This window comes from Bactrocera tryoni, chromosome 1, assembly GCF_016617805.1.
Source record: "Bactrocera tryoni isolate S06 chromosome 1, CSIRO_BtryS06_freeze2, whole genome shotgun sequence".
NCBI classification, from domain to species: domain Eukaryota; kingdom Metazoa; phylum Arthropoda; class Insecta; order Diptera; family Tephritidae; genus Bactrocera; species Bactrocera tryoni.
The window spans coordinates 17,321,019-17,348,348 of NC_052499.1; the positions used below are offsets into that span (position 1 = coordinate 17,321,019).

The 27,330-nt window shown below is 37.0% G+C and overlaps 1 protein-coding gene across 1 annotated transcript in view; it reads left to right on the top strand.

Annotated features, from left to right (window-relative positions):
* The first annotated feature begins 4,843 nt into the window (after positions 1–4,843).
* Positions 4,844–27,330, top strand: part of LOC120766854 — a 159,475-nt gene continuing 136,988 nt past the window's right edge. The window contains 7 exon segments of the mRNA XM_040092581.1: positions 4,844–4,900; positions 12,063–12,300; positions 17,365–17,508; positions 19,385–19,579; positions 23,158–23,306; positions 26,741–26,852; positions 26,976–27,096. Of these exon segments, the coding sequence (XP_039948515.1) occupies positions 12,156–12,300; positions 17,365–17,508; positions 19,385–19,579; positions 23,158–23,306; positions 26,741–26,852; positions 26,976–27,096 (866 nt within the window). The 5' untranslated portion in view covers positions 4,844–4,900; positions 12,063–12,155.

Below are 27,330 nucleotides of genomic sequence, written 5' to 3' on the forward strand. Positions count from 1 at the left end.
CACACGTTCTTTGCTTTTCAATAGACTGCTTTCTTGTCAGAACCGCTGATTTCGAATTACTATTATAATTATGTAGCATATAGCTGCCATACAAACAAATCGATCAAACTCAAGTATTTATATGGAACCTTTTGTAAAGAACCTTTAATATTGGAATCTGAATGGAATCTTTTTTATTTGTGAAAGGTATAACAGCTACATTAGTTTTGTCTTTCAATTATTAATTCTCCAATAATTGCACTAAATTTCAAAACGGCTCACTAAACTACTCTCCAAGGGCAAACCGAAGGTATATCCAACAAAATATTTGCACGAAACTTTATTTTCAAAATCAGGATTTTCAACTGCACACATGACTGCATGTGATTGCAATCAGCTAACCAGAAATGTGCTCTGCACATCTTGTCACCTGTAACAGGGTGCGCAAGTATGTAAGGACGCCTACAACAAACCACAGTAACACCAGATTGCTTCAAGTGCAGTTGCTGTTTTCATTTTCGAATTCTTAATATACTTAAATATAAGGCATACATACATATATGCGTACTTCACAGGACATATCTTTGTGTTGTTAACATGTTGTCTGTTATTCTAGTCGCACGCACCCACACAAGCACACCCACACGATATACCGTTACCGCAGCAGTAGATTTTCTGTTATTTTATGCTTGTTCTTATTACAACTTGTGTTGTTCTAACATTCAAGTGACACTCTTACAACTGCAACATGTGTTATAATGGCGCAACAGACACATGCTGTTGCAACAACAAGCATACACACACACACATACGCAGTTATGCTTGTCACTGTACGTGTGTGGTTAGAACTCTGCACTTGCTGGCTAAAAATGCATTCATGTCCGTGTGGTTGTGTTATTGTGTGGGAGTATGTATGCGAGCGTGTCACTAGTGTTCACGCCAAGTGTCCCCGATTGCAATAACTGTCACCTCAACTGCCACTTTGTTGCCATACACAAGTGACAACGAAAGAAATTTAAAAGGTTTTCGGACATTTTTCATTGCAGCAAGTGGTGCATTTGAGTTTCTTTGTGCTGGAAATTAATATTTTAGCTAAAAGGTAGAGATTTTGTGTTTTTCTTTCAAATAAACGCACAATGCTGTAGCATATCTCTTGTTGAACTGAAAAATAACAAAAAATATACATTGTGAAGCAGTTAGTTTAAAAGGTTAAAGAGCAACTGTAGCTTAATACTCACCATAAAATGGATGATGAAAATATCACTTTTACTCCGAACTTGATTAAAAGTTTTCTTAAAAGTATTCTCTCCGCGATGATGTAGAAAATGTATGCGTATCAAAGCCACACCAAACCATTATTTACTGGTATTACTTTCATTATGATCTCTGATCTGAATTCGGTAAAATTTTTAGACGAAAGCTGCCTCAGTCTTAGGTTTATCTTCTTCTTCTTTATTGGCGTAGACACCGCTTACACAGTTACAGCCGAGTCTACAACAGCGCGCCAATTGTGCTTCCTTTTCGCGTGAACTATGTCATCAACTGCTGTCATCGTCCATGCCTCTGCGCCGTAGAGCAAGACAAGGATGATGAGTGACTTGTAGGCTTTGGCCTTTGTTTTTCTGCATTTTCTATACAAGTACTTGATTTCAATGCTAACGTTGTTGTTGGTGTTAATGCTGGTTTCAAGATAGACGAAGTTATCTATGATTTCGAAGTTATGACTGTCAACAGTGACTTGGGAGCCAAGACTCGAATGCGACGATTGTTTGTTTGATGACAATGGGTTTACCATCTCCTGGTGTTCAGCTTTCACTGACATCCTCAAACGGATGTTTCAACTTCATTGCATTAGAATACGAGTCAACGCTGAACCCATTGCCTACTCTTGTTATGTCTCACGTTTTCTCTCACTCTTACCATTACACGGATAGCCAAGCAGTACTTCATCCCTTGCAGAAAGACTTTAAGCTCACTGACGAAACAATTTGTACTTAATTTGGGTTCTCGGCCACATAAACATTTTTGTTAACAAAACAGCATACGAGTTCAACAAATTAGGAACCTCTTTAGTTGAATCCGAATTGAAGTTATTACCATGTCCGCTGGAACCGATCAAAAGAGACCTTTTTACTCACTTTAAACGAATGACCCAGTGGAGATGAAAAACAATAACCAAGTGCAGGATAACCAAGCAGATATGGTCCAAATATGATAAGACTAGATCCAAGAGTTTATTGCATAAGTACAGGAATAGTCGTTTCAGACTTACAGCTATTATAACACAGCGGTGGCCGTTTGAGGAACATGAGCAACATATTGGTATGCCTTATAAAGAAATTTGCCGCAGCTGCAAGTTAGAAGGAATAAGCAAACAGTTTTATGCTTTCACTGTAAATGCCCAGCTATAGCACAAATCAGACACCGATTACTCGGGACATATCAGACACGAAAAACGTACGCTTGCAGAAGTCCAGACGCATAAATCGGCTTATACTGCTGCAATATCACATTCGATATTCGTACGATCCATATCATCCAATTCGGATCAAAAATATTAGCTTTGAACGTTAGCGATTCCCATTCACAGCACAGTGCCGATCAGCACGGAAGAAGTACGGCCCAATGACGTAAGGAGTACGTGTAGATTGCTGTCTGACTAATAACGCATACTTTACTTATTGTGAAGCCATTCAGCCAGAAATGAGTCTCATCGATGAAGATGATTTTTCGATGAAAATCCGGATCAATTTCAAGTTGTTGCTCAGTACAATTCAGGAACCTATGGCGATTCTGGTGGTAATGCGGCTTCAGCTCTTGCATCAATTTGATCTTGTAAGGATGTAGGCCAAGATCTTTTCGCAAAGTTCGCCACAACGACGTTACAGAGATGCCCAACGCTTGAGAACGACGTGTGTGCGACTGATTTGGTCTTCCGCAATTGAAGCGCTAGCGGCAGTTATATTCTCGACATTACGTTCACTTCTTTGCCTCACTGACACCGAAACATTTTGCACTGTGTCTGTTAATTCAAATTTTTCCACTAGACATCCAATTGTTGATCTGACAGAACGATTAGGCCGACTATAAACTGGACGTAGCGCTCTTCTTCTCTGAGGCCACTGACTCCGAATTTCGGTTGTCAATTTTAGTAACTTCGACTTGTTGTTGGATCGTATATTTTTTTGCGATAAAAGGGCAAGCCTTGTTGAAGAGAAGTGTTAAAAGAGCGGAAAATATGACGTCGTTTGCTGTCACTATCAGTCTACTTTTGTTGCGTCTTTGTGGAAAACCCCTTAATAAAGCTTAAAGTGTTAACAGATTAAAGCACATATCTTAAAGATTTTTACTATTAACTATGTGACTTGGAAACAAATCCTTGTCAATGGTGCATTATGTAACTTTTTTAACGACCAGCGACTAGCTAGTAAATTTTAACGAACTCACTAGCATTTATGCACCTATGTGCGCTTAAGCATTTTTCTTCCACTGCAATTGCTTGTAAGCCTTTATAAGGATAAAGGATACTTTAACCTAATACACTTGCTTCTAATCAACTCAATTGTAGAGTGCAGCTGTAATTGTGACATACAACGTTTGCTCAGAAAAAACTCTTGCGCAATATTTGCTTCATTTACCCACACAGTCACACACAAGTCGAGTGAACGCACGTATTGCAAGCGCCTAGACGTACATACGTTCTTTCTTTTGAGATGTCAAGGAAGCAGAGACAACAGCAGCCAGTCAACTGATATGTGGGCGACATTTGTAACTGACACTTTTATTGTTTCCACAACTGTGGTTATACAAACAACATATATACATATGTCTATGTATGTACATGTGTTTTTGCAAAAGCTGAAGCCGTGGAGGAAAGTGTTGGAGCTCTACACATTTTAGCTTAGTTTTATGCATTCAGGAGAATGAGAGAGTGCTTTAAGTCTATATAAAGCTATTCGGCTGCGTACCTTTGGTTTCTCACATTAGCTGCAACTTACAGAAATTGTATAAAGATGCCATTATCACAATTCAATGGAGCTCCTTAAATATTTCCACTTTCATTCGTTACCTTTCGTGTTACTATTCGTGTTAAGTTTAAATTTATGTAGTACTCTTATATATGTACTTTGACGATTCTTAGTTCCTGTTGATCCTTAATTTCACAAATAAGTGAATAGATCTCTGATCTAAATAGCTAAGCTTAATAATATCAGCTGGAAACGAACTAAGGTAGAGAATTTATTGTTAAATGGAGGTTTTTAAAACACCCAACTTCAACACTGCACCGACGCGGACTCATTCAAGCTTCAAAAACAATCTTGGCCTACCAAATTATAACAACTACAGGATGCTCTTCGAGGAGTCTTTACTACTAAGATGATTTTGTCTCAGTATGCTTTTCGAGGCATTATCGAGTTCAGTTTATTATACAGATCATTGAAATACCTGACTACACTTGACTATCTAGTTCTAACTGATACCGACCAAAGTGTATTATATTATAAGACTATTACGTTTTGTTTTTAAAAGAACAAATATGAAATTCTAGAGAAAAAGAGAATACATAGCATTTCCTAGAAGGGTCACATGATGCGCGTCAGTCTCGCCCTCATTTATGCACTTAAGCGCAAACATACGCTCGCATGCCACTCAATACAACGGCATACACTGCAACATTCTCCATTTTAATTTGTTTCGCTGTCTTACATTACTCTCATGTTTATTTTTCTTTTCATTTATTACTACTTCTGCTGCTGATTCCCAGACAATTGTCGTAGATGTGGCAACATTGGAAACTTGTGCTTTTTACTTCTAATAAAAAGTCTTGCTTTTATGGTTGTTAATTGTTGACTTAGGCAGCTTTAAAGGGTGAATGAATTGGTGGATAAATAGAAATTTGGCGGGAGCTAAGTAACGATATGTAAGTGTATGTACATAAATATTAGTCAATTTTAAAGAAAAAGGCAGCGGCTAAGAGCAGAATGGATCATGGAAAGGAGTTAATGATAGATGTGGAACACTAAACTGATATAGTTTTTATTAGAATATGGAAATAGTAACAAGCTAAGAAGAAAATTCGGGATGCCTCTCCGACAAATATCCAACAAATATATTATATAATACTTGATTCAATCCAGAGTTGGAGCCTACGTTTGAATCTGTGTTGAGACCGTATTTGAACTTGCTTCAAGCAGGGGAATATTGCAATAGGATGTTGTAGAGAAAGAAGGATCTGAATAAATGAGATATATACATATATTCCCCACTGACGCATTTCATATTTAGGGTTTTTCAAGAGGAAGCTACAAAAGCAAACCGATAGAAACAGCAAACGACGACACATTTTTTCATGTTCTTTTGACATTTCTCTTCAGTAAGGTATACGATCATACAACGGGCAAAAGTATTAGAATTTACTACCGAAATTCCGAGTTAGTGGTCGAAACTTTAAGAGCGCTACGTCCAATTTATGGTTGTCATAGTCGTACTGTCAGATCAACAATAGAGCATCTAGTGGAAAAATTTTAATCCACAAGCACAGTACAAAATGTTGTCGCTAGCGCATCAATTGAGGAAGACCCATGTCAGTCTTTCACACATAGTTCTCAATGTTTTAGCATCTCTGTGACGTCGCTGTTACGAATTTTGCGAAAATATCGTGGCCTAAATCCTTACAAGATCAAATTAACGCAAGAATTGAAGCCGCTTGACCACCAGAAATGCCGTATGTTCTTCTTGAAAACGAACCGGATTCTGATCGAAAAATCATCTTCAGCGATGATGCTCCTTGTTGGTTGAATAGCCTCTTCATTAAGCAAAATATGCAATATCGGTCAGGCAGCATTCTACACGTACTCAATGAGTCAACATTGCATCCCGAAAAAATTAAGGTTTGGTGCGGCTTATCTGTCGGCGGCGTCATTGGGTCGAACATATTTCGTGATGATCAAGACCTCTTCGTTACTGTGAATGGGAATCGCTACCGTTCACTGATAACCGAATATTAATGGTCCGTATTGAGTGATATAGACTTGAACAATATGTGGTTCCAACAAGACGGTGCCACAAGCCACACAGCGAATGTCACAATCGATTTTTAAAAACCAAGTTTTATGAACGTGTTATTTCACGAAATGGCCCAGTCAATTGGCCGCCTCGGTCGTGCGATTTGATGCCGTTCGACAATTTTCTGTGAGGCTACCTCAATTCCATGGAATATGCCAACAAGCCAGCACCGATTGATGAACATCGTACGAATATCGAAAGTGAAATTACTGCAGTTATGGCCGATTTATGCTTGAAAACCGTGGAAAATTGGATTCAACATCTGGACTTCTATAAGCGTGCCTGTGGTGGCCATGCAAAAGAAATCGAGTTCCATACATAATGGCATCGAATGTACTTTTAAGAATTTCAGTGATAGCCCAGCTCTTATTGGAAAAACCCATTACACAGATTTTAACATCAGATTTTCAAAAAATCGCTTTAACTTTTCACAAACTAGAATCCAACTGAACTAACCTCTACGCTAATTTTGTCAGAAGTATCACAAGTGATTATTTTTGTACGCCTCCAAGAATGGCGATTCAAAATTGTTGATTTGACATCAAAATTTTAATGGATACCATTGGACTCGCATTTTTTCATGCCGTAAATAAAATGAATCCTTATATTAAACTGTTGGTGCAAAAGGTGCCAAATTCCAAATAATTCGATTTCTGCAAAAATAAAGTTTTTTTTTACCAATTCAGCGCATTCGTATATCGAATTGTGGTATTTACCTACCGTCCGCAAACTAACCGCTGTGCATTAGCACTAACTTAAAATCCGTTTAGCTCACCTTCATTTTGAATTCCACGTAAAAACACAAAGCGTGTCGGAACTGAATTAATTCGCGTAGAAACAACAAAAGTGCGCGATTTTCATTTATAATAGAATTCAAATATTTTGCGACATTTTACAGCGAAATCGATTTGTTACCGAATTAGATTTTAATTCAGTTAAACCGAATGACCGGTTCAGATACGGCTGATGGTATGCCGGAGAATATTCCTTTATGATACAAGCCGTATGTGTATACAGAAATGTTATGGAAAGTGTGAGTTGGAAGAGATTCATATGCGAACACTATATTACCTCGATACTTGTTTTGAATACCTAACAATTTGGAACGTCTAAAAGAAGTGAAATAGACAAACTTCGAGATTTAAGGTGCGCACCTAGTGAGAAGTTTCGATTTTTTATGCCCTGAACAGGGTATATTAAATTTGTCACACCCAGACATCAGTATGTTGAGCTGAGTCGATTTAGCCATGTCCGTCTGTCTGTCTGTCTGGGCAGCGGCACCTTCCGAATTAGGGAACCGACCATTCTAGGTGCATGCCTTTAAATTGTAATCCTTAATGCGTTTGCCATGATCATCATCAAAAGGGGGCTCTCTTATCCGAGGCTGTTGTATTTTACGTGGCTGGGTCCCAAACCCAGCGCACAATACTGAAGAGGAATTAGCTCGCCTTCAACTAAGCTAAATAGCATGGACCCAAAAGTAAGAAATTAAATATCTCACTCCTTTTAAAGTATCTAAATGCCAATTTCTGCAGACATTTCGCTGACAACTTGCAAACCTGTGCGCCGAGGTATTTGAAAACATAATTCATGTCGATTATTCAGTGTCACGCCGCAACCAGCAATCGTATATATAAATGTATTTTCTGCAGAATTTTTTGCGCAACACAACTAATGCAAACGTGGCATAACAACTAATGTGGCACGTCGCATTGCTAGTGTGTATGCAGGCGCACGTGCCACAATATTCGCTGAATAAATATACAACCTCAGTTTTGTGAAAATGTATGTACACAAACAGACATATATATGTATTCGTTTGTAAATGAACATTGAAATGTATTAGTAATGGCATTCGCATCCATTTTTTTACCTAAAAAATAGGCGTTAATTGCTCGGTATTTACTTAGGTGCCTGTCAACACATTACCTCACACTTTTAAATCGAAAATTCCAACGGGCAATCAGTAGGATTTTTTCTTAAATTAAGCAAATCTACCATACCAATTCCATATTTGAAGTGAAAACAGGTAAATAAAAGGCTTCGAGCTGCATTTTTGCGGGCGTTGTCTTCAATTCAGTTGAGTTGACAGCGCAGAGTGAATTTTAAAACGGATGGAATCGTAAATTTGAGTGATAGTTCACTTGATGGTTAACATGTATCAATATTTTATATTATTGTAATCACTTTTACCAGTGTGGCTTTAGACCTGACAAATTCATCATATACTAGATTCTTATAATACATGAAATCCTGGAGGAGAGCATTTGGATATTGGCAGAGATATTGCATATAAAATATAATTTGATTTGAATTCAATTATAAACTAATTTCTTAATTAAGATTGCTGTTCAATTTATATTCAATTAAAAATTTATTAATTGCTTAATTAAGATTTTGGTTCGATTTATATTCAATTATAAATTTATTAATTGGTTAGTTAAGATTTCACTTCGATTTATATTCGATTTCAGTTCAATTTATATTCAAAAATTTATTAATTGCATAATTAAGATTTCGGTTCGATTTATATCCAATTAAAAATTTATTAATTGCTTAATTAAGGTTTTAGTTCAATTTATATTCAATTGAAAATTTATAATTTGCTTAATTAAGATTTCAATTCGACTAATATTCATTTAATTATTTATTAACTGCTTAATTAAGATTTTAGTTCAATTCATATTCAATTAAAAATTTATTAATTGCTTAATTAAGATTTCGGTTCGATTTATATTCAATTCAGTTCTTATTTATATACAATTAAAAATTTATTAATTGCTTAATTACGATTTCAGTTTAATTTATATTCAATTAAATATTTCTAACTTGCTTAATTAAGATTTCATTTCGACTAATATTCATTTAATTATTTATTAACTGCTTAATTAAGATTTCAATTCGACTAATATTCATTTAATTATTTATTAACTGCTTAATTAAGATTTTAGTTCGATTTATATTCAATTGAAAATTAATTAACTGCTTAATTAAGATTTTAGTTCGATTTATATTCAATTAAAAATGTATTAATTGCTTAATTAAGATTTTAGTTTAATTTATGTTCAATTAAAAATTTACTAATTGCCTAATTAAGATTTCAGTTGAGTTGAACCAACGCCTTAATTGGGAAAGCAAATTACCTGATTCACCGCCGCCAGACAATTCACTCAGTTTCAGCATAAAACCAACTCTGAAAGAAAAGTTTCAAATGATTTTTATTAAGCTAATTAATTTTCATTTAAGATTTCATCGGAAATATAAACAGTATAACGAAAAAGCGGCCATTTTCAGTTGTAACTATTTTATGAAAATATTAACAAATTTTTGTCTAGTGCTGAAGGAGGCACCTTCGTATATGCCGTGATTTCTTTAACTGTTTGGCTTGAAGAATTTTCATAGTAACTCCTCTTACTTTGTGGCATATTTTACACTCTTAATTTGAGAATGCTTTTACCAGCTTTTTCTGCGTGAAATCATAAAAGATAACAAGCTTTCAATCAATAAGCCAAACAACTTTCAAAATGATTTGAAAGCAAAAGTGAGAATATTACTATAATAATCCTTAAACATATGTTCTCTACATTTAATATACATATCCGTATATAAAATATTACATAGAAGCCATAGCTTAAATTTTCGCACATTCATGAAATTTACTTCATTGCCTTTCGTAATCCAATCAAGTCCTTGCCGCAATTAATACGCCACATTCTACACAATTTCATTATATTGCTTCATTAAACGCTGACAGCAAGTGTCAAGTCGTGCGAAGCAAGCACGAAAGCAGATAACTAAAAATTTTAGAAACAACAACGGCAATTAGAACAACAAAATAGCTATCAATGACAACAGTAACAGCAACAACAATAATAATAGCAATAATCAGTGATAATCAGGACAAACGTGTCAAATGCATAGATGACAGCGGCGACATCGGACTAACTGATGCATAGAAGCGATGTATATATGAAGTATATAAGAGTATATACAGTAAACAGTATATATGAATTTATAGTAGTATTTTAAAACATGTGAAGTTCAGTGTATAATAGTGGCTTTAAAGAAATTGAAATATAATAATGAAATTCCATATGAATTATATGTATACTTGGACCAAGGCTATATAGCGCTTATTAATGAGATTATAAAGACTAACAAAATTTTGACAGATTTTAATATTACGCGTAATATACAAGTATAGCAGGGAGGTTCAATTTCGCAAAAATAAACAGTGATGTGTTCAAGAAGCAAATCATTGAGGTTGTAAACGCCTTTAGATTACCAATAAATTTTAATTAGTAATATTTTGTATTTGGAATTAAACATTGCTACTCTTCAGATTACTCTGAAAGACAGCGCTACATTTTCAGAACACAAATTATTCAGATCTGTTCCCTATAGCATATAGCTGTCATACAATTTGATACATCCAAATCGTTTCCTAATATGGAAAACTCTCATATTTGACAAGATTTCTTCACAAAATTCGACACAGATTATTCTCCATAGCAGTGCTACAAGCTACGAAAATATTGTTCAGATCGGACTACTATAGCATATAGCTGTCATACAAATTAATTTATGCTATTAGAAAAGAAAATTTTAATTTGGCATTTTATAATAACACTGAAACAAAATTTTGCGTTAAACTAATAAAATTAATTAAAAATTTAAAGAAATGTAATATAATAAGATTTCCAAATGTCCAATACACCGCTTAAACGAGCATGATTCAGTACATTCAATTTCACGCCTGGAGGTATGCTAGAACTATGACACTTACTCATATCTGCTTATACAAACAAACTCTTATAGATAGTACATAAAATACCATGAGTGTGCACTGAGTACTTTGAATATGTCACGGCACCTTGCAACAACCTAACATGCAACTTACCACACCACAGTTGCATTAACTCAGGATCTTGTGGCATTAAATAAAATAACGCCCCTCCAATGGTATACATATACACGATGCTCGACATGCACTGCCATAACAATAGCATTGGAAAGGGGAAAGAAAAAAGTGCAAATTAAAGCAACAAAAGCACAAAACGGCTGAAATAATATACCGCAAATGTGTTCATTTTCAACCGATGTCGTCGTATTTGAACTTCTAGCTTGCAGCAAGTAATTGTAATTTAATTTCCAATTAGCAAACAAGCAACTAAATCGAAAATCCTTCCTGCCACAAGCACGTCGCATGCAACAAGACATGTAGGAAACTTAATTACTCAAACATATAGCATACACATGTATGTATATAGAAATATACACTCACACACACACGCATGCAGTTTAGTTGCCAGCTGCCTCATACAAAATGCAGGCGAAAGAGCAGTTGTGACAGTAGTTGTTGCTACAGGTGACGGTTGTTGATTGTATATATGTAAACGAAAGTATATAATATTCATATATATGTATATATATATGTGTGTGTGTGTGTGTATATATATAACGGAGAAAACTAAAATGTGCTTGGTTTCAACAAATAAAAATACCTTGCTATGTGCAACTTACATATGAGCATGTTGCCACCATGCTTCTAACTTGGCTATGAGTGTGTAGCACAAGTGGACAGTTGCTTTGTATGACATTGAATAACCGAAAAAATTTAATTTAAAAATTGTGAGCTCTGGTTGCAAAATATTTACTCTTCTCTTGACATTTTTTGGCCTTTCTACTACAAATAGATTGTTGAGTTTTATGCGTAATCTGAAATTTTATTTTGGAAACGCAAAATGTATACCTAAAACTAAAGCTCACTGAAATCATACTTGTTTTCGACTTTGTACTTTTAGTTTTATGCTTTGACCGGTTTCGGAGTTCACTTCAATGACCGAAGCTGCTCGAAATACAGAGGTCCTTTGAATTTGTAAAACTAATGGTTATAAAGTATATTAAAAAATATCAAAATAATTCAATTAATTATTAGTTAAATACATTATCATCTCCATACATGTTCCACACATTTACCTAAACAAATATGTTTTGTCTTTCTTTCTTTCCTGCAGCCTGTTGGCATATATGCGAAAAAATACGAATGGGCCGCCCGACCTTCCAGCAGCAGTGGCGGTAATCTACATCTTGACCTACATCCGCCGCCTATGCAAATCGGCGGCGATTGTTCGCTGTGGATACGTTCGGCGACACTGGACTTCGACGATGGTTTGTGGGAGTGCCAAGTGACGGCGAGTGATTTCACAACACAAGATGCACTCACCAGCCAACCAGTGCGACTGGTTGTCAGAGGTAAGTTGTTTCATTACATTAGTTGGCATAATAAAACTGACGGAGACATTTGAGCGGCATAGCGCCACTTTAGTCAAAGATAAGTGATTAGAAGTAAGGAATTCGTCTGTCTGTTTATACATATACATATATGAGAAGTTATCCCTTCATAACAAAACTGGCGGAGAAATATTATTGCCGTGGTGGTATTTTGCTATCAAAATGAAGCACCAAGCAATAGAGGGTCCGTCCGTCTGTCAATATAGGTATATGCGAACTAAATCTAAATAAATGTCAATCTGAAATCTTGCACACACTTTTTTCTTCCCAAAAAACTGCTTATTTGCCAAAATCGCCCTTATTAGATCACTGTAGCATGTTGCTGCCATATAAACTGAGAAATCAGAACCAAGTTCTTCTATGGAAATCCTTTTTGGTTGTAGAGATATCTTGACGAAATTTGCCACAGATTATTACCCAAGCCAACGGTAAAATCTCTGCACAAATCGTTCAAATCGGATACCTATAGCATATAGCTGCCATATAAACTGACCAACGAGAATCTAGTTCTTCAAAGAAATCTTTTTTTCGTTGAAAAGATATCATGACGAAATTTGGCATAGTTAATTACCCAAGTCAAGGGTATAATCTCTGAATAAATTGTTCAAATCGAACAGCTATAACATATAGCTGCCATACAAACATACCGATCAAAATCGAGTTCTTCTATGTAAACTTATTTATTTGTGAAAGGTATTTCAGCTTCGATGCAACCGAAATTAAAGTAAGTGATTGATAGAAAATTTCAACGTAATATACTTAGAACTTTAAATACCGAGTCAATTGCGCACTTGTAGATAAGACTGCTGCTAATCAAATGTCGCATCACAAAAATGAACACTTTCAACCACATAGCATACCTTTTATATAAATTTTTTCGCTTTGCAACACTCAAACTTTTCCCTGCACTCTTTTCACTTCCACTTTATTGCATTTTTTGTATGTTTGTCTTTGAGTAAACCGTTTTTTCTATAGAACAGACTAATTAAATTATGTTGCCTCAAGTTGTCGCCTGTTTTCCAATCAAGCACAATCTAAGCAAAGGTTAACCAAGAAGAAGGAGAAATTGAAAAAAATAATGTGAGCGCAAGCGGAGAAAGTTGAAAGTTGTTACAGCTGAGACCAATTCAGTAATTTGCCATCCTCTAGCACTGGCACAAGCTATGACTGACCTCTTAAAACTTAATTAATTTGAAATCTTATCTAATTTTCCAACACGTTGGCTGCAATTTCCATGGCTTTCAAGGCTTACCTTGCAACCGGTATGCTGCAGCATCCGACATACACAAGCCCTAGCAACTGCGCCGTCGCTTTATGTGCGCACAAAGAAGAGTATGTGGGTGGTTTGTGTATGTGTGTGTGTGTTTGCGTATCATTAGCCGCAGATCTATAGAAATATGCATACGTGTGTTTGCATGGAACTAGAAGTGCGGGTAAAAGTACAACAAGGAAATTGACCCTAACGCAGCTGATGACTCCATGCTGTTTAAGCACTTGCACTCTTCGCACCCACCTGCACGTACACGTATGTATGAGTATATAAAGATGTATGTACTCGTTTAAGAACGCTTAGTTGATATGCACCTTGATTTACCTTGTGGTAACAACACTCAACTGAACTCAACACATTTAACATAGAATTAACTGCTATCCATTTACTCATTTTACACAAAGTGCAATTTCGCCTTTAGCCTACATTTATATGAAAACTCGTTTATATATGCCATAAATATATATTTATATACAAAAATATATGAATATGTATGCTACTGGGTTTAATTAATACAACTCCTTACAACAGTGATAGGAAAAGTACAAGGACATATGAAAATTGTACAAGGAAAATTATTGACATAATATTTTTATTTAAAATATGGACTCAGTTTCCTGTAAAATAAAGAAAACCCAATAACTGCGACTGTACAAACTAAAATGCTTTTGAGAGAAGGGGTTTTCATACAAGAATTTAATTTTTATCATATTTTTTATCATATACATATATAACAGTAGTATTAGCAATTTGATGGATCAGAGCTGGTAGCGTTTCCTTTGACAATACTCCATGCCAAATTTCGTGAAGATACCTTATCAAATAAAAAAATTTTTCCATACAAATCCCTGATTTCGATCGTTCAGTTCGTATGGCAGCTATATGCTTTAGTTCTCCGTTCTACACGAATTCTTCGGTGATTGTAGTACTACTTCGAATAATAATTCATCTCAACTTTTGTAAAAATATCTTATCAAATAAAAAAGTTTTACATACCAGGGTTTGATTTTGATGGGTCTGTGGGCAAATAATAGTAAGACTTTTTATTTTAAATTTCCCACAAACACATATTCGGCGAAATACTTTTTTTTGCCAGGTTTGTATGACTGTCAATGACATCTGTGCCAAATCTGACATCAAAACAGTCATTAGTGCTTAGTGTACGCTTGTGTTTCTGAAGTGGATAATGTGCATTCGGCGATTTTTACGTTGAGTGAAATTATTCGACAAAGAAGTTCCATTAAATTTTGTGCGCGGAAACAAATTTCTTGTACCGAGACATTCAGAATGTTGGTAAAGGTATCCAGTGATAATTGTTTGTCGCGAACAAGTGTTTTTTATTGGTATAAATTATTCAAAGAGACTGGAGAAAGCGTTGACGACAAACCACGTCCAAGGCGGCCATCAACATCAACTGATGACCAACACGTCAATAAAATAAAAGAATTTATGCTTGGGAATCGACGATTAAGTCCGATATCTCATTGGCATCGTTGAAATATCGAAAGGATCAGTGAAAATAATTTCTTTTGGGCCTAAAAAAAGTGAAAACATCATTAGTTCCAAAATCACTAAATATTTTCGAAAAAACAGCGTCGCGTTAACAATGCTTTCCAACTAGTATGTCAAGCAGCATTTTATTATTGGCGATGAGTCTTGAATCTATGCTTATGACCCGGAAACAGACGACCAATCGGCCGAATATCGTGGCAAAGTTGAGCTGAAGCCGAAAAAACATGGCTAAGCAGGTTAAAAATCAACGTTATGTTGACAGTTTTCTTCGCTTATCGAAGTGTGGTACACTTCGAATTCCTTCCGATCGGCCAAACTGTCAACAAGGAATAGTATTTGAGTGTTATGCGTCGCTTGCGCGAAGCTATTTGTAAAAAAAGCCAGATTTATTGCCCGACAACTCTTGGGTTTTGCACCATATTAATGCACCGTCGCATACTGCACTGATTCTTCGTGAGTTCTTGGCTAAATTTTCAACCAATATCGTGCCGCAACTAATGTATTCACCTGATTTAGCTGCGCGTGATTTCTGGCAATTCAGCTTACTCAAACGACCACTCCGGGAAAACCAACTTGAGTCAATTGAAGACATGAAACCGTAACGTGCATTGAAGGCTATTCCGAAAATTTACTTTGGCAACTGTTGATTGGAAAAACGTTGGCACACATAAGTATATTGCAGCCAAGGGGGATTTTTGAAGGGACGACATAGATTTTGAAATATAAATTAAGAATTTCAAAATTATAAACAAAGTCTAACTATTTTTTTACTCATAGTAGTCCGATAGGAACAATTTATTTGCATTTTGAAAAATAGGTAATGTCAAATTTCGTTAAGATATAAAAAACTTTTCCATACATGGACCTGCTTTTTATAGGTCAGTTTATATAGCAGCTTATATATTCTATAGTTATCCAAGCTAAACAATTTTTCAAAGATTGTAGTACTACTTACATAATAATATCATAATTTGTGAAGATATTTTTGTAAATAAAAAATTTTCCAAACTATATCCACTGTCGGCTCTGTCCGACAAATGAGTAGTTTCTTGCGGAGAAAAGAACTTGTGCAAAATTTCTGCTCGGTATCTCATCTGGTTTTCGTATGTTCTGGCTGTTGAAATACTTGATGTCCTCTGACAGGTGGTTTCTGCATTAGATCACCAAAGAGTAAGGCATTTATTTAGACCACTAAAACAAGCCGGTCCGGTCTCTTCAGTTGGCGCAAACGAGAGCCGTTCATGCAAAACATCTCATAGGGTACCATACAAATTTCGTCTATAAACAGAAGCTCTACGTTTTGTCATAGCTGGCGCATCCCTCTCAAATAATTTCCTTCAAATGATTCTCTTGATGCAAAAAGATCTATTTTGCATTATCAATTTCCGTACTATTTCTTACGGGTTTTGCAATTGCAAATCTAAATTTGATAACTTTAAAGTCATGTGTTTTGCATTATTTGACAATTTTTCTTTTGATCTGCTGGTATTTTATATTCCTATTACCACATATTTTTGTTGCGTACGTCTTTCAATTTAGAATTTCCCGATATATGTATATACTTTCTTTAAGGATATGTACATATATGAGTATATTTAAATAAATAATAATAATTTGTGAAAGCAGCACAAGGGTTTAACAAATGCAGGCAAAACTAGCTTGATCGAGGAACTTTATGAATAGTATTGCCACCTTTTTAGGTTGGAAACTATTGGCACACAATTTAAGCAACAAGTGCTAAGGTTTTTCTATTCGAAATATCCTCAAAAAATTCTGCTTATCCACAATTTACTGTATTAGAAAGCAATTTTTTTGTGGCAGACATTTCTAACATTTCCAACTCGACACTACAAACATATATGTACTTGCCAACAATTTACTTAAATAATCTCACAAACAAGGTGCATAAAGCAATAAACCGCTCAACATGCGCAAAACCTAAACGACATTAATGCGCAGAGGCTAGAAGTATGTATGTATGTATATAGAGAGCAAGCGCCCAGTTAACAACAAGACATCACTCATCCGCCCTGTAATAGCTTTAAGCATAGCTTTAAGCAACTTTTCTTAATTTGTATTTTATTGGTTTAATTGGCTTTTTTTTGCGATTTTCTCTGCTGGCCATTTCTCGCGGCAACTCAATTAGTCCGCACACCGGTTTTAATATTTTATCCCTCTTCTCTATTTGAACATACAAACATGTACCGATATTCATGAATTTTTCCTTTTTTGACAATTTGCAGTGGTGCCACAACGTCCACGCCTGGAGTATGAGGGCGCACATGTTCCACCCGGACATAATATTACCATCGACTCGGGTGCTCTGGCGACCGTTAAATGCGTATCGCACTATGGCAATCCGCCAGCCACACTCAAATGGTATCTCGGTAAGTTGTTTTAGCAAAATACTAGGATTACACAATTCATACTAGGGTTAACACTACACATAGATATAACAAATTATATAAACATATATATATATGTATGTAATGTATTTCTTATATAAAGTTAGAAAAAACCATTAGCATTTAAAAATACTCTTCGAGCAGCGTATTCGACCCGATCATCTGTCGACTATTTCGAATGGTTATCCCTAAAAGGTTTAGAAATCGTTCGAAATACATATTAATGAGTTAACCTAACACAACTTATGAGTACCATTCGTGTCATATTATTCCTATGAAAACTTGAAAAGCCCTTTAGATCACTTTTAGCTTTTAATAAGCTAGGTTCTACAAGAAATGTACCACAAGACCTTTTCTCCCCAAGAAGCTACTTATCTGTCGGAATGTTGGAACAAACTGAACGATCAGAATCCAGTCGCTGCATGGAAAACTTTCGTATGTAACAAAGGTTTCTGACTTGGCTAAAAGTAAACAAAAGGGACATTGACCAAATTAGCTGTAAACATAAGTGTAATCGACCTAAATGTAAACAAAGGTTCTTTCCTTAGCTAAATGTAAACAAGGGTTTTTTCTTTATTAAAAATAAACGAAAGGGTCTTGACCCTACCACATGTAAACAAAGGTTGTTGACTTGGCTAAACGGAAACGAAAGGGACATTGACGACATTGGATGTAATCAACAGGATAAGCGACCAAAATGTGAACAAAGGTTGTTGCCTTGGCCAAAGGGGTTTTGTCTTGACTAAAAGTAAAGGAAAAGGTATTGGCCTCACAAATGAGTCATTGGTACCATAAAATACAAACAAAAGTGTAATTTACCTCTTCAAATATAAATAAAGTTACACCCGTCTCGTTTTTTCAAAAAACTGCGCATTACTCGGAACCGCCGATATCGTAGTACTTTAAGAAATAGCTGACATACAAACTGAGCGATTAAAACCAAAAAAAAGATTTCCTTTTTAACAATGCTTTGTATAAGGAAGGCACTTCTGAAGGGCACTAAAGCTTTGTTGCAGTCAAAGTTAACGTTTTTCAAACTAGCTCTGCTGAGTGTAACCCTAGTAAACGCTTAGTTTTTTTTATAAACTAGTTTAAGCGCACCAAAATTATGTTAACCTTCATACCACGAATGGTTAGGGAAGGATAATAGTTTCATACACTATTATGCTCACCTATAAAGTATGTACGCCCGAAATGTGCACGCTTGGATTATGCCAGCAACTTGCCACATCTGCATGGCCAAAGACTACATAAAATAGCAACATTTTATCAACAACATTTAGTTGGTCCCTTTTTAGCCATTCCTACTTTCGTAATTATTATTATACTTGTAGCTGTCGGCTTAATTACGCATGTATTTGTGTGTGTGTATCATAATCCATGCAATCTAATTTGCTAATGTCCGGTCAGTAAGTGGCATGTTGACCTAGAGTTGGCGCTGCTTCCACCACCAAAACTGTAATTATACATTTATATATATATATACTTACATACTTCTACTCATGTACACATAATCCCACTAATAATCTGCAACCGCCGCTACCTTAATGCTTTCTAATGCTATTACCACCACTACCGTAATATAAGTATGTACATAGACCTATTATAGGTACCTCCTGTTACCTCCCACATGTACTTACATATTTGTGTGTTATTATATAATTTTTTGGTTCGGGTTTAGTTTTTATTAAGCATATAGTTCCAGGTACTTTTTAAAGCATTACACCTTACAATCAGCTTCCTGAATAATATACCAGTATAGACTATACAATAGTAATTTCTGTTGGTGGACTTTCCTCATAACTCATACCCATTTTTTAATTAAAATCCTTCTTACTCGTTTACTATGTCCTTCCAGGTGACCAAGAAATTCAACCGATTCATCCGCAAATCAACAACACCGAACCGGATAATCCGCGCACCTGGTCGGCAACGTCTGTCGTTCAAGTGACGGCGATGCGTGAACGCCATGGCGACATTTTGCGCTGTCTCGCCTATCATGAATCTTATACGGCGAAATCTGTGCCGGTTGAGGCACGTTTGGATGTAAAGTGTGAGTATTAATATGTATCATATGACGTTGCATTTAAAGCATGGCGAAACGAACATGGCAGTATCACGAATAAAATATGTTGATTGCATTGAAAAAGAACTATATACGACAGTTTTATATCTGATCCTCATACAGTGCTTATCAGTACATTCATTTCGAAGACAATTTCGTATTTCTTCCAAGATAGCAGCGGTTCTTTTTTGAGACACAGATATTCTGGTTGTCATCTATTTTAAACTTATGTTTGTTCCTCGCCGTTGAATAAATTTTTTTGCAACATACACTCCTAGTTTTCTTTCTTTTAGTTAATTTTACATATATTGGTCTAAAAAGAGACGATATTTTGGCTCCCTTGTGAAACAGCCTGCTGAAAATGTCTCGAACTCATTGTTCATTATGATAATTACTGAACTGTCTTCAGTGTTGATAATACGGTAATCTCAGGTGCATCAAAAGAAAAGTGCTAGGTTTCCTTGAATGAGCTAAAGTAAGATCCTAATGTCGCTTGATTAGTGTGTAGAGTGCCTGTTTTCAAAATCAAATTCCTGTTGCTCTGAAACATTGAAAACTACAGATAAATATCAGAAGAAATCATGTATGAACTTAGTTGTCGAAGATGCAAGTTTTCTCTAGAGCAGATTTCTTCTTCTTTCTTAAACGACGTTTACGCGGTTATAGCCGAGTTTACAACAGCGCGCTATTCGTTCTTCCTTTTCGCTATTTGACGCCAATAAGAGATTCCAAATGTAGTCAGGCCCTTTTCCACGAGGTCTTTAGAGATCTTTCTCTTCCTCTGCTTCCCCCTGCGGGTACTACGTCAAATACTTTCAGAACTGGAGTGTTTTCATTCATTCCAACGGCAAGACCTAGCCAGCGTAGCCGCTGCCTCTTAATTCGCTGAAACCTCGCTTGGTATCAAACGGCTCAGAGAGATCCCTCCCGATCATGACGGTTCTTTTGGTATTGCTGAACGTCAGTTTGCACAGCCGTATTAGTTTTGCGGCGGTACCAAATTCAGACATAGCGACATTAAGGCAGCTTGGTTTCGTCCTGAGGAGGAGGTGTGTGTAGATTCACTTTTCACTGTCTTTCCAGGCGTAAAGCCACGCTGACAAGATCTAATCAGCTTTAATCTTTTACACAATACGCTCGAAAGAATCTTATATGCGATGTTGAGGAGACTTATTCCACATCAGTTGGCACAGATTGTGGGGTCTGCATTTTCGTGAATTACGCAGAGCTCACTTAAAATCCAGTCTTCGGGCATGCTTTCGTCCGACCATATTCTACAAAGAAGATGATGCATGATCCTTATCAGCTCTTCGACCCGTATTTGAATAGCTTGGCTGGCAATCCATCGGTTCCCGCCACTTTGTTGTTCTTCAGGCGTATAATTGCTATTCGAACTTATTCACGGTCGAGCAATGGAATTTCCGCTTTATTGTTATCGATTGGGGAATCAAGTCCACCATCTCCTGGTGTTATACTTTCACTCCATTCCTCTGGTTGGAGAAGTGATCTCTCTATAATTTTAATATGCTCTGAGCATCAGGCACTAGATCACCTCTGTGGGTTCTACAAGAATATGCTCCGGTCTTGAAACCTTCTGTTAGTCGCCGTGGCTTTTCGTAGATTTTTCGAGCACCACTCCTATCGACCAGTCGACTTGGTAATAAATTTTGGTACCTTTTGTCGGAGATATATGTATTTCTTTAATATTTATCGAAGACTCTATAAAATACATACATGCACAAATGATCAGTGATTAGCTGAGTTGCTTTTGCCACGTACATGTCCATCAGTCCATCTACATATACTAGCCACTCAGTTTGTAAGATATCGCTCTGAAATTGTCCTATCTTCTCCCCACGAAGCTGATCTATTGTCGGAACCGCCGACATCAGACCCACTATAGCACATAGATGCCATAAATTATGACCGATACAAATCAAGTTCTCGTATGACTATTCCGGAGAACGCCATCCGTGACGGCTTGTCGCGCTGGCAGCGCTGCATCGAAGCAGAAGGAGCCTCTTTTAAAAGTTTGTAAAGAATTGTAACAACTGGTTGAATAAATGTTTTTAAATGAAGTCAGTCCTATTAGTACTTTCCGGACAAACCCTGTACATATTCCTCAACCACTATCCTTGTTGTCACTGACAGTTTTTTTACCACCAAAATCAATGCTCGATAAGCTCTTGAAGTTGAATGAGTTACATTTTTTTGTACCCTGACATAATTGTGACAAATTAAACCGCAAATCAACGCCAGCAGTAGCAAAAATATAGAACACATATTACTTGTGTGTCAACAGCGGCTGTTGTTGTTGTTATTATTATAGTAAATTCAATTAAATTAATTTTTCGTTTCACTGAGTGCTGGACTATTCATGTCAAGCGTACACATTAAGGTCGACCTAAATTCTTCCGACTCTACGCGCCACTGACTGCCGACCACATCAGTCACACTAAGCCACGCAGTAAGCCACAAATCAGCAAAAGCTTACCCACACACGCACAACTCAGCTACAATTACAGTTGCTAGGCTTATGAGAAGGTCTGCGCATGTGGGCGTCAATGTGTAGCTGTGTTTGTGTATGTGTAGCTATGTTTGTATTTATTCTGCTGTGTAACATTTTCAACAATCTATTTGTTCGCTATAAGCCCAGGTTGTTGTCGGCCAGTCAACCAACGCATCCACCTACCCGCAGCCAACAGTCACTAACCGCTAGCCACCAGACTGTGTGTGTTGACTAGGCAGCCAATATTTCAATTTGGCCGTCAGCCAAGGCAAAGCCAACAAATTTGATCAGTTGCCTTACCAATACCAGCTAGACGGTGAGTGCATCAGTCCCGCCAACTATGCGCTGCCTTAAAAGCTTTTCGGCGGCTATTTCACCTTATTTTGGTTGCATCAACACCAACAACGCGCCAACAATGACGCCGCCGCGGCCACAGCGAAAATCAATTAAATTAACTGTGAATTTACACATTTCCGCGTGTATGCGGCCACCACGCGGCAGCCCCAACGCCAACGTCGGTTGGGCGAGAAGCAACAACATTGGTATGCCTGCGGTCTACCGTACACGCGAATATATAGTATATACGTGTATGTGTAGTATCCAGGTGTGTGTGTAGGCGCGCTTTCTAACAGTGTGTCTGTCTGTCACAATGCGACTTTGTCACTGCGCTTTTGCTTGCTTTTATTTACCTTTAATATTCCATTTATGGCTTATTGCTTTTATTGTTTTTGTTATTGTTTTGTGTATTTCCGTCTTAGTCGCTTTTGTTATTTTCCTTTTCAGTGCCCAAAAATTTCGACATAAATCCTTTAGCCTTAAGAATTTTATTGCTTTCTTAACGGTTTTATTATTGCTGTCAATAGCAAAGCTCGTCACAGCTCCACACGCACAGCAGCTCGGTTCAGCTCAGTTTAGCTCAGTTCAGCTAAGGTGCCGTTGACCGGCAGCGCTCCAGCCAACACATTTATTATTATTGTTACAATTTTATGCTTCCGTTGCGCATTGTTTTCCTTTCATTTGTGTTGTTTGTATTTTCACAACTTCCATCTTGTTGCAGATGCGCCAACCATCCGTCTAATTGGCTCACCGGAAATCGACTTAGAGGAGGATAAGGATGCGCTTATCCTACGTTGCGTTGCCGATGCCAATCCACCGGCAAGTATTGTGTGGCGGCGTGCGGGTCGTTCGGAAATCGCCAGCTTGCAGGTGAGTGAAATTTCCTAGTATAACATGGCTTATACAGTGTTACAACAATAACAGCAACTGCTCTGTGGGGAAATTGTTTAAGCACTGGTAAATGCACTTACATATACTCGTTTATGGGGAAGTTGAATTTAGTGCGAAATGGCAGCTGACTTAGAAGGTCGTGGTATTCTAAACTGAGAGTTACATATTGATATCTCGAGAGTGTGGGCGAATAAAACGGATATTACTTTCAGATACATTGTGGTTTAATTTTTTGGTAGTTCAAAGAAATGACAGACAGATTTTCGATCGAAATTTTTCTCAAAGAGATTTAAAGTTTATAAAAACACCTAACCTAGAAGGTCTAGGTATTACAAATTTCAGAGTTACATATTGATGTCTCGAGAGTGTAGACGAATATTACTTTCGTTTACCGTTTAGTTATATTTTTTTTAGTAGTTCAAAGAAAACGACTGAGAGATCACCGAACGAAACTTTCTCTAAAAGATTTAACTCTCTAAGTTTATAGAAATAAACAAAGTGCTCACCAAAATGAAATATATTATATATAATAAAGATATATGTAAAAAGTACGTGTCACGTTGTTTGTCCGCGATGAACTCCTAAACAACTGAACCGATTTTAGTAAAATTTAGCATACTGTGTCCAGTTTGAACCAACTTAGAAGATAGGATAGTAAAAACAATTCACAAATAAAAAATACATTGAAAGCTCTATTAAATGGACGTTCTATTAAGCGGACATCTCCATTAACCATGCGCATTGGCTGGTACTATTTATTCATCTCTCTTAAAGACGATAACAATGGAAAGGTCAAAGAAACAGTACCAAAAATCCATCCCATCGGCATCAGAGATTTATTACAGGAGCTTAACATCTCTTATGATGTCATCGAATCAACTCATTTTGGTAAATATTTTGGGTATGAGGCATACGAATGCTAGCTTCGAGAGCAAATGAAGATGCTTCACAACGTAGTTGAGGACCCTTTATCCATCAAATGCATCATTACTGGTGAGAAGATATGTGTTTATGAATATGACGTCGGAACTGTCTAACATTCTGGCGAGTGATGCTCCATAAATATCCCGAAATCGAAAAAACCAAAGTTTTCTAAAAACGCTGCATGATATTTCTATTGTTTCCAATTAATATATCATAAAATCAATTCAATTTTTCACTATTCCGGATGTATTACTACCAGAAAACACATAGAAATCTTGAAGCTATGTGGTTTTCATATCTTTTGAATATCAAAATTCTGAAGGTAAACACATTTACGGGAATTTAACATTTTTATTCGGTTTACCTTAGGTTAGATAGCGGATCTCTCATCAAGGCGGGAAAGTCTCATTTAGACTATTATGTACAGTCGTCTGTAAAACCACATGAGAAACACCTGTGTGCCTGAACCTATCAAAAATCTGTTTATGTTTTTTATATCTATTTCCGCTATTTTAGTTGGATGTCTAAAAACAAATTTTTCGCTAGTGTTGTCTCTTCCAGCGCCTTCCACCAAACAAAACTTTCGTAAAACAAGCGGTGTAACCGATGCTTCTTTTCCCTTTCCTCGATATTGGGTTTTCACGAAAAAATGAGATCTTTATACACGCCGAACGTGAGTTCTTCCCATTGATGGTAGATGCGCCTCTAGTAAGTACCAATTTGTACTTCCTAGTAACTAAATCCAGTTCGGGCTTGCTCGGACTTATGGCGAACCCGTTTTCAGCAGCCCTGTTATTTATGACTCTAAGGTACGCCTGAGTTAACTCGTATACGGCATACAAACACTTTCCCTTAGTCTTGAGAAATACATTTGCCGGGTATGCGATCCCCCGGCATCTTACTTCCTCCAACTTTTCCAGAAGATTATTAACAACCGTGATCCAGAGATGTGGCGTGAGAACTTTCTTTTTGTAGGTGCCCCCACTCACATGATGACAGCTTCCAGCGGAAAGTTGTTGAATGCTCCCTCGATATCGAGAAAGGTAGTGTTTTAAACACTGGAGTCAGAGACAACAGAGTGAAAGATTCTCGATATCGAGGAAAGTCCTCGTTCAAACTCCTAGTTCCACTCCAGTCGAGCCAGAGACAAGAGTGTTAAATGCCCTCGATATCGAAGAGGGTCTTCGTTCAAACTCATTGTCCCTTATTGTCCACTCGAGCCAGAGGCTAGAGTGTAAAAGGCCCTCGATGTCGAGGAAGATCCTCACTCAAACTCCTAGTTCCACTCTACTCGAGGCAGCGACAAGAGTGTGAAATGCCGTCGATATCGAAGAAGGTCTTCGTTCAAACTCATTGTCCCTTATGGTCCACACGAGTCAGAGACAAGAGTGTGAGAGGCCCTCGATATCAAGGAAGATCGTCACTCAAATTCCTAGTTCCACTCTACTCGAGCCAGAGACAAAAGTGTGAAAGGGCTCCCATATTGAGGAAATCAACGTTCAAACTTCTTGTTCTATATGGTCTCGAGACAAAGACAAAAGTGTGAAAGGCCATGTCCACTTACATACCTTTGCATTGAAAGTCGATTTCTTTGGATACAACTCCTTAAGTTCAGACCAATTGAAATCCTTGGCCGTTATATACGATCTCCTACCGGCCCTCGGAATATATTCCAATCTAATGCAGTTCACAACTGGCTGATAGTTGCACAAAAACGTGATACGCTGCAGCTGTGTTGGTTTATAGCCATCTGGCCATGGACCGGGATCTGGAATGGTTTAAATGAATTGATCGCCCATATTAGGCGACTTTCATCCAGAAGGGTCGCAAAAGATGCGCAGTTCGCGTCCGGCACTCCGCGAGCTACTATCCCAGGGTAAAGAATACTCCAAAGGTGAGTGCCTAGGAGCAGCTTAAAGGTACCTGACTGCTCAGAGTCCAGCTACCATTCCCATTCTTTAAATACCCATCCATACGTCGCTGGTTCATATTCGGCTGAAACCACTACAACTCGTTTACATATACTGATCCAAAAATATTTAAAGAAACTTGAATCTATTAGTAATAAATATCATCCCTAAATACCAGTATTGAGTACTTAAGCTTCACAAAACTTTTAGATATTCCAAAAACAACGAATATGACAATGTCGTATGACATATGAAGTAAAATGGAAATTTTATTGGTGTTGGTCTAGGATGATAGATCATTCGACTAGGAGAAACCTCAAAGGTTTTAAACAACGGATTCGTTAATGGCTTTCATTTTGGATATCTTAATTCGAACTTAATTTTGCTATCCTTTGTTAAAAGTTAAACTCTTACAAAAATAGTTTAAGAGTCGGAATTTAAATTTTTACTATTGGGACAACATGACTTTTAGATATACATACATATGTCTGTTCTTAAGTTGGCTTCATTTTACTTGTACTTTCATATTTTAATTACTTTTATCACTAATTTTCTTCGCTTCTCTTTTCGTGCTCACAGGAAACACTGCAACTGCGACCTGTAGGCCGTCGTGATGCCGGACTCTACACATGTCAAGCCCAAAACTCGGTGGGCACCTCAGAGCAGCTCTCCGTACAGTTGGACGTTAAATGTAAGCATCTTTATTCCAGCGTTCTACCATAAGCAATTTAAGGCCATCTTTAAATACATCGCTCACTGTCCATCACTGTCCATCACTCACCATTTTTTCATTTTTCGTTTTTCCCTTTCGCAGATCCGCCAAAAATAGTTTCGGCTGGACCGGATCGACTTACTACAGCACCATTATTCAGTCCAGCCGCATTTGAGTGCGTCGCCGAAGGCAATCCGATGCCTAGCTACAAATGGGTGCAGAGGTAAGTGCATTAGCTGAAAGCAAAATATTAATACTTTTATTTATGAAAGCGCCGAACGTAATTTAGTTTGCGTCTCAATATTTTGGTTGACAGCACACAACTTTAATCCACTGCGCCATCAAATGTCGCCTTAAAGCTATTTTTCACTTTTCGCTCCGTCAAAAATTTAGCAGCATGAGTGCTCGTGCAGTGAGGACGAATTTCATATTTCAATAGCCGTTGGCGGCAGTCAAT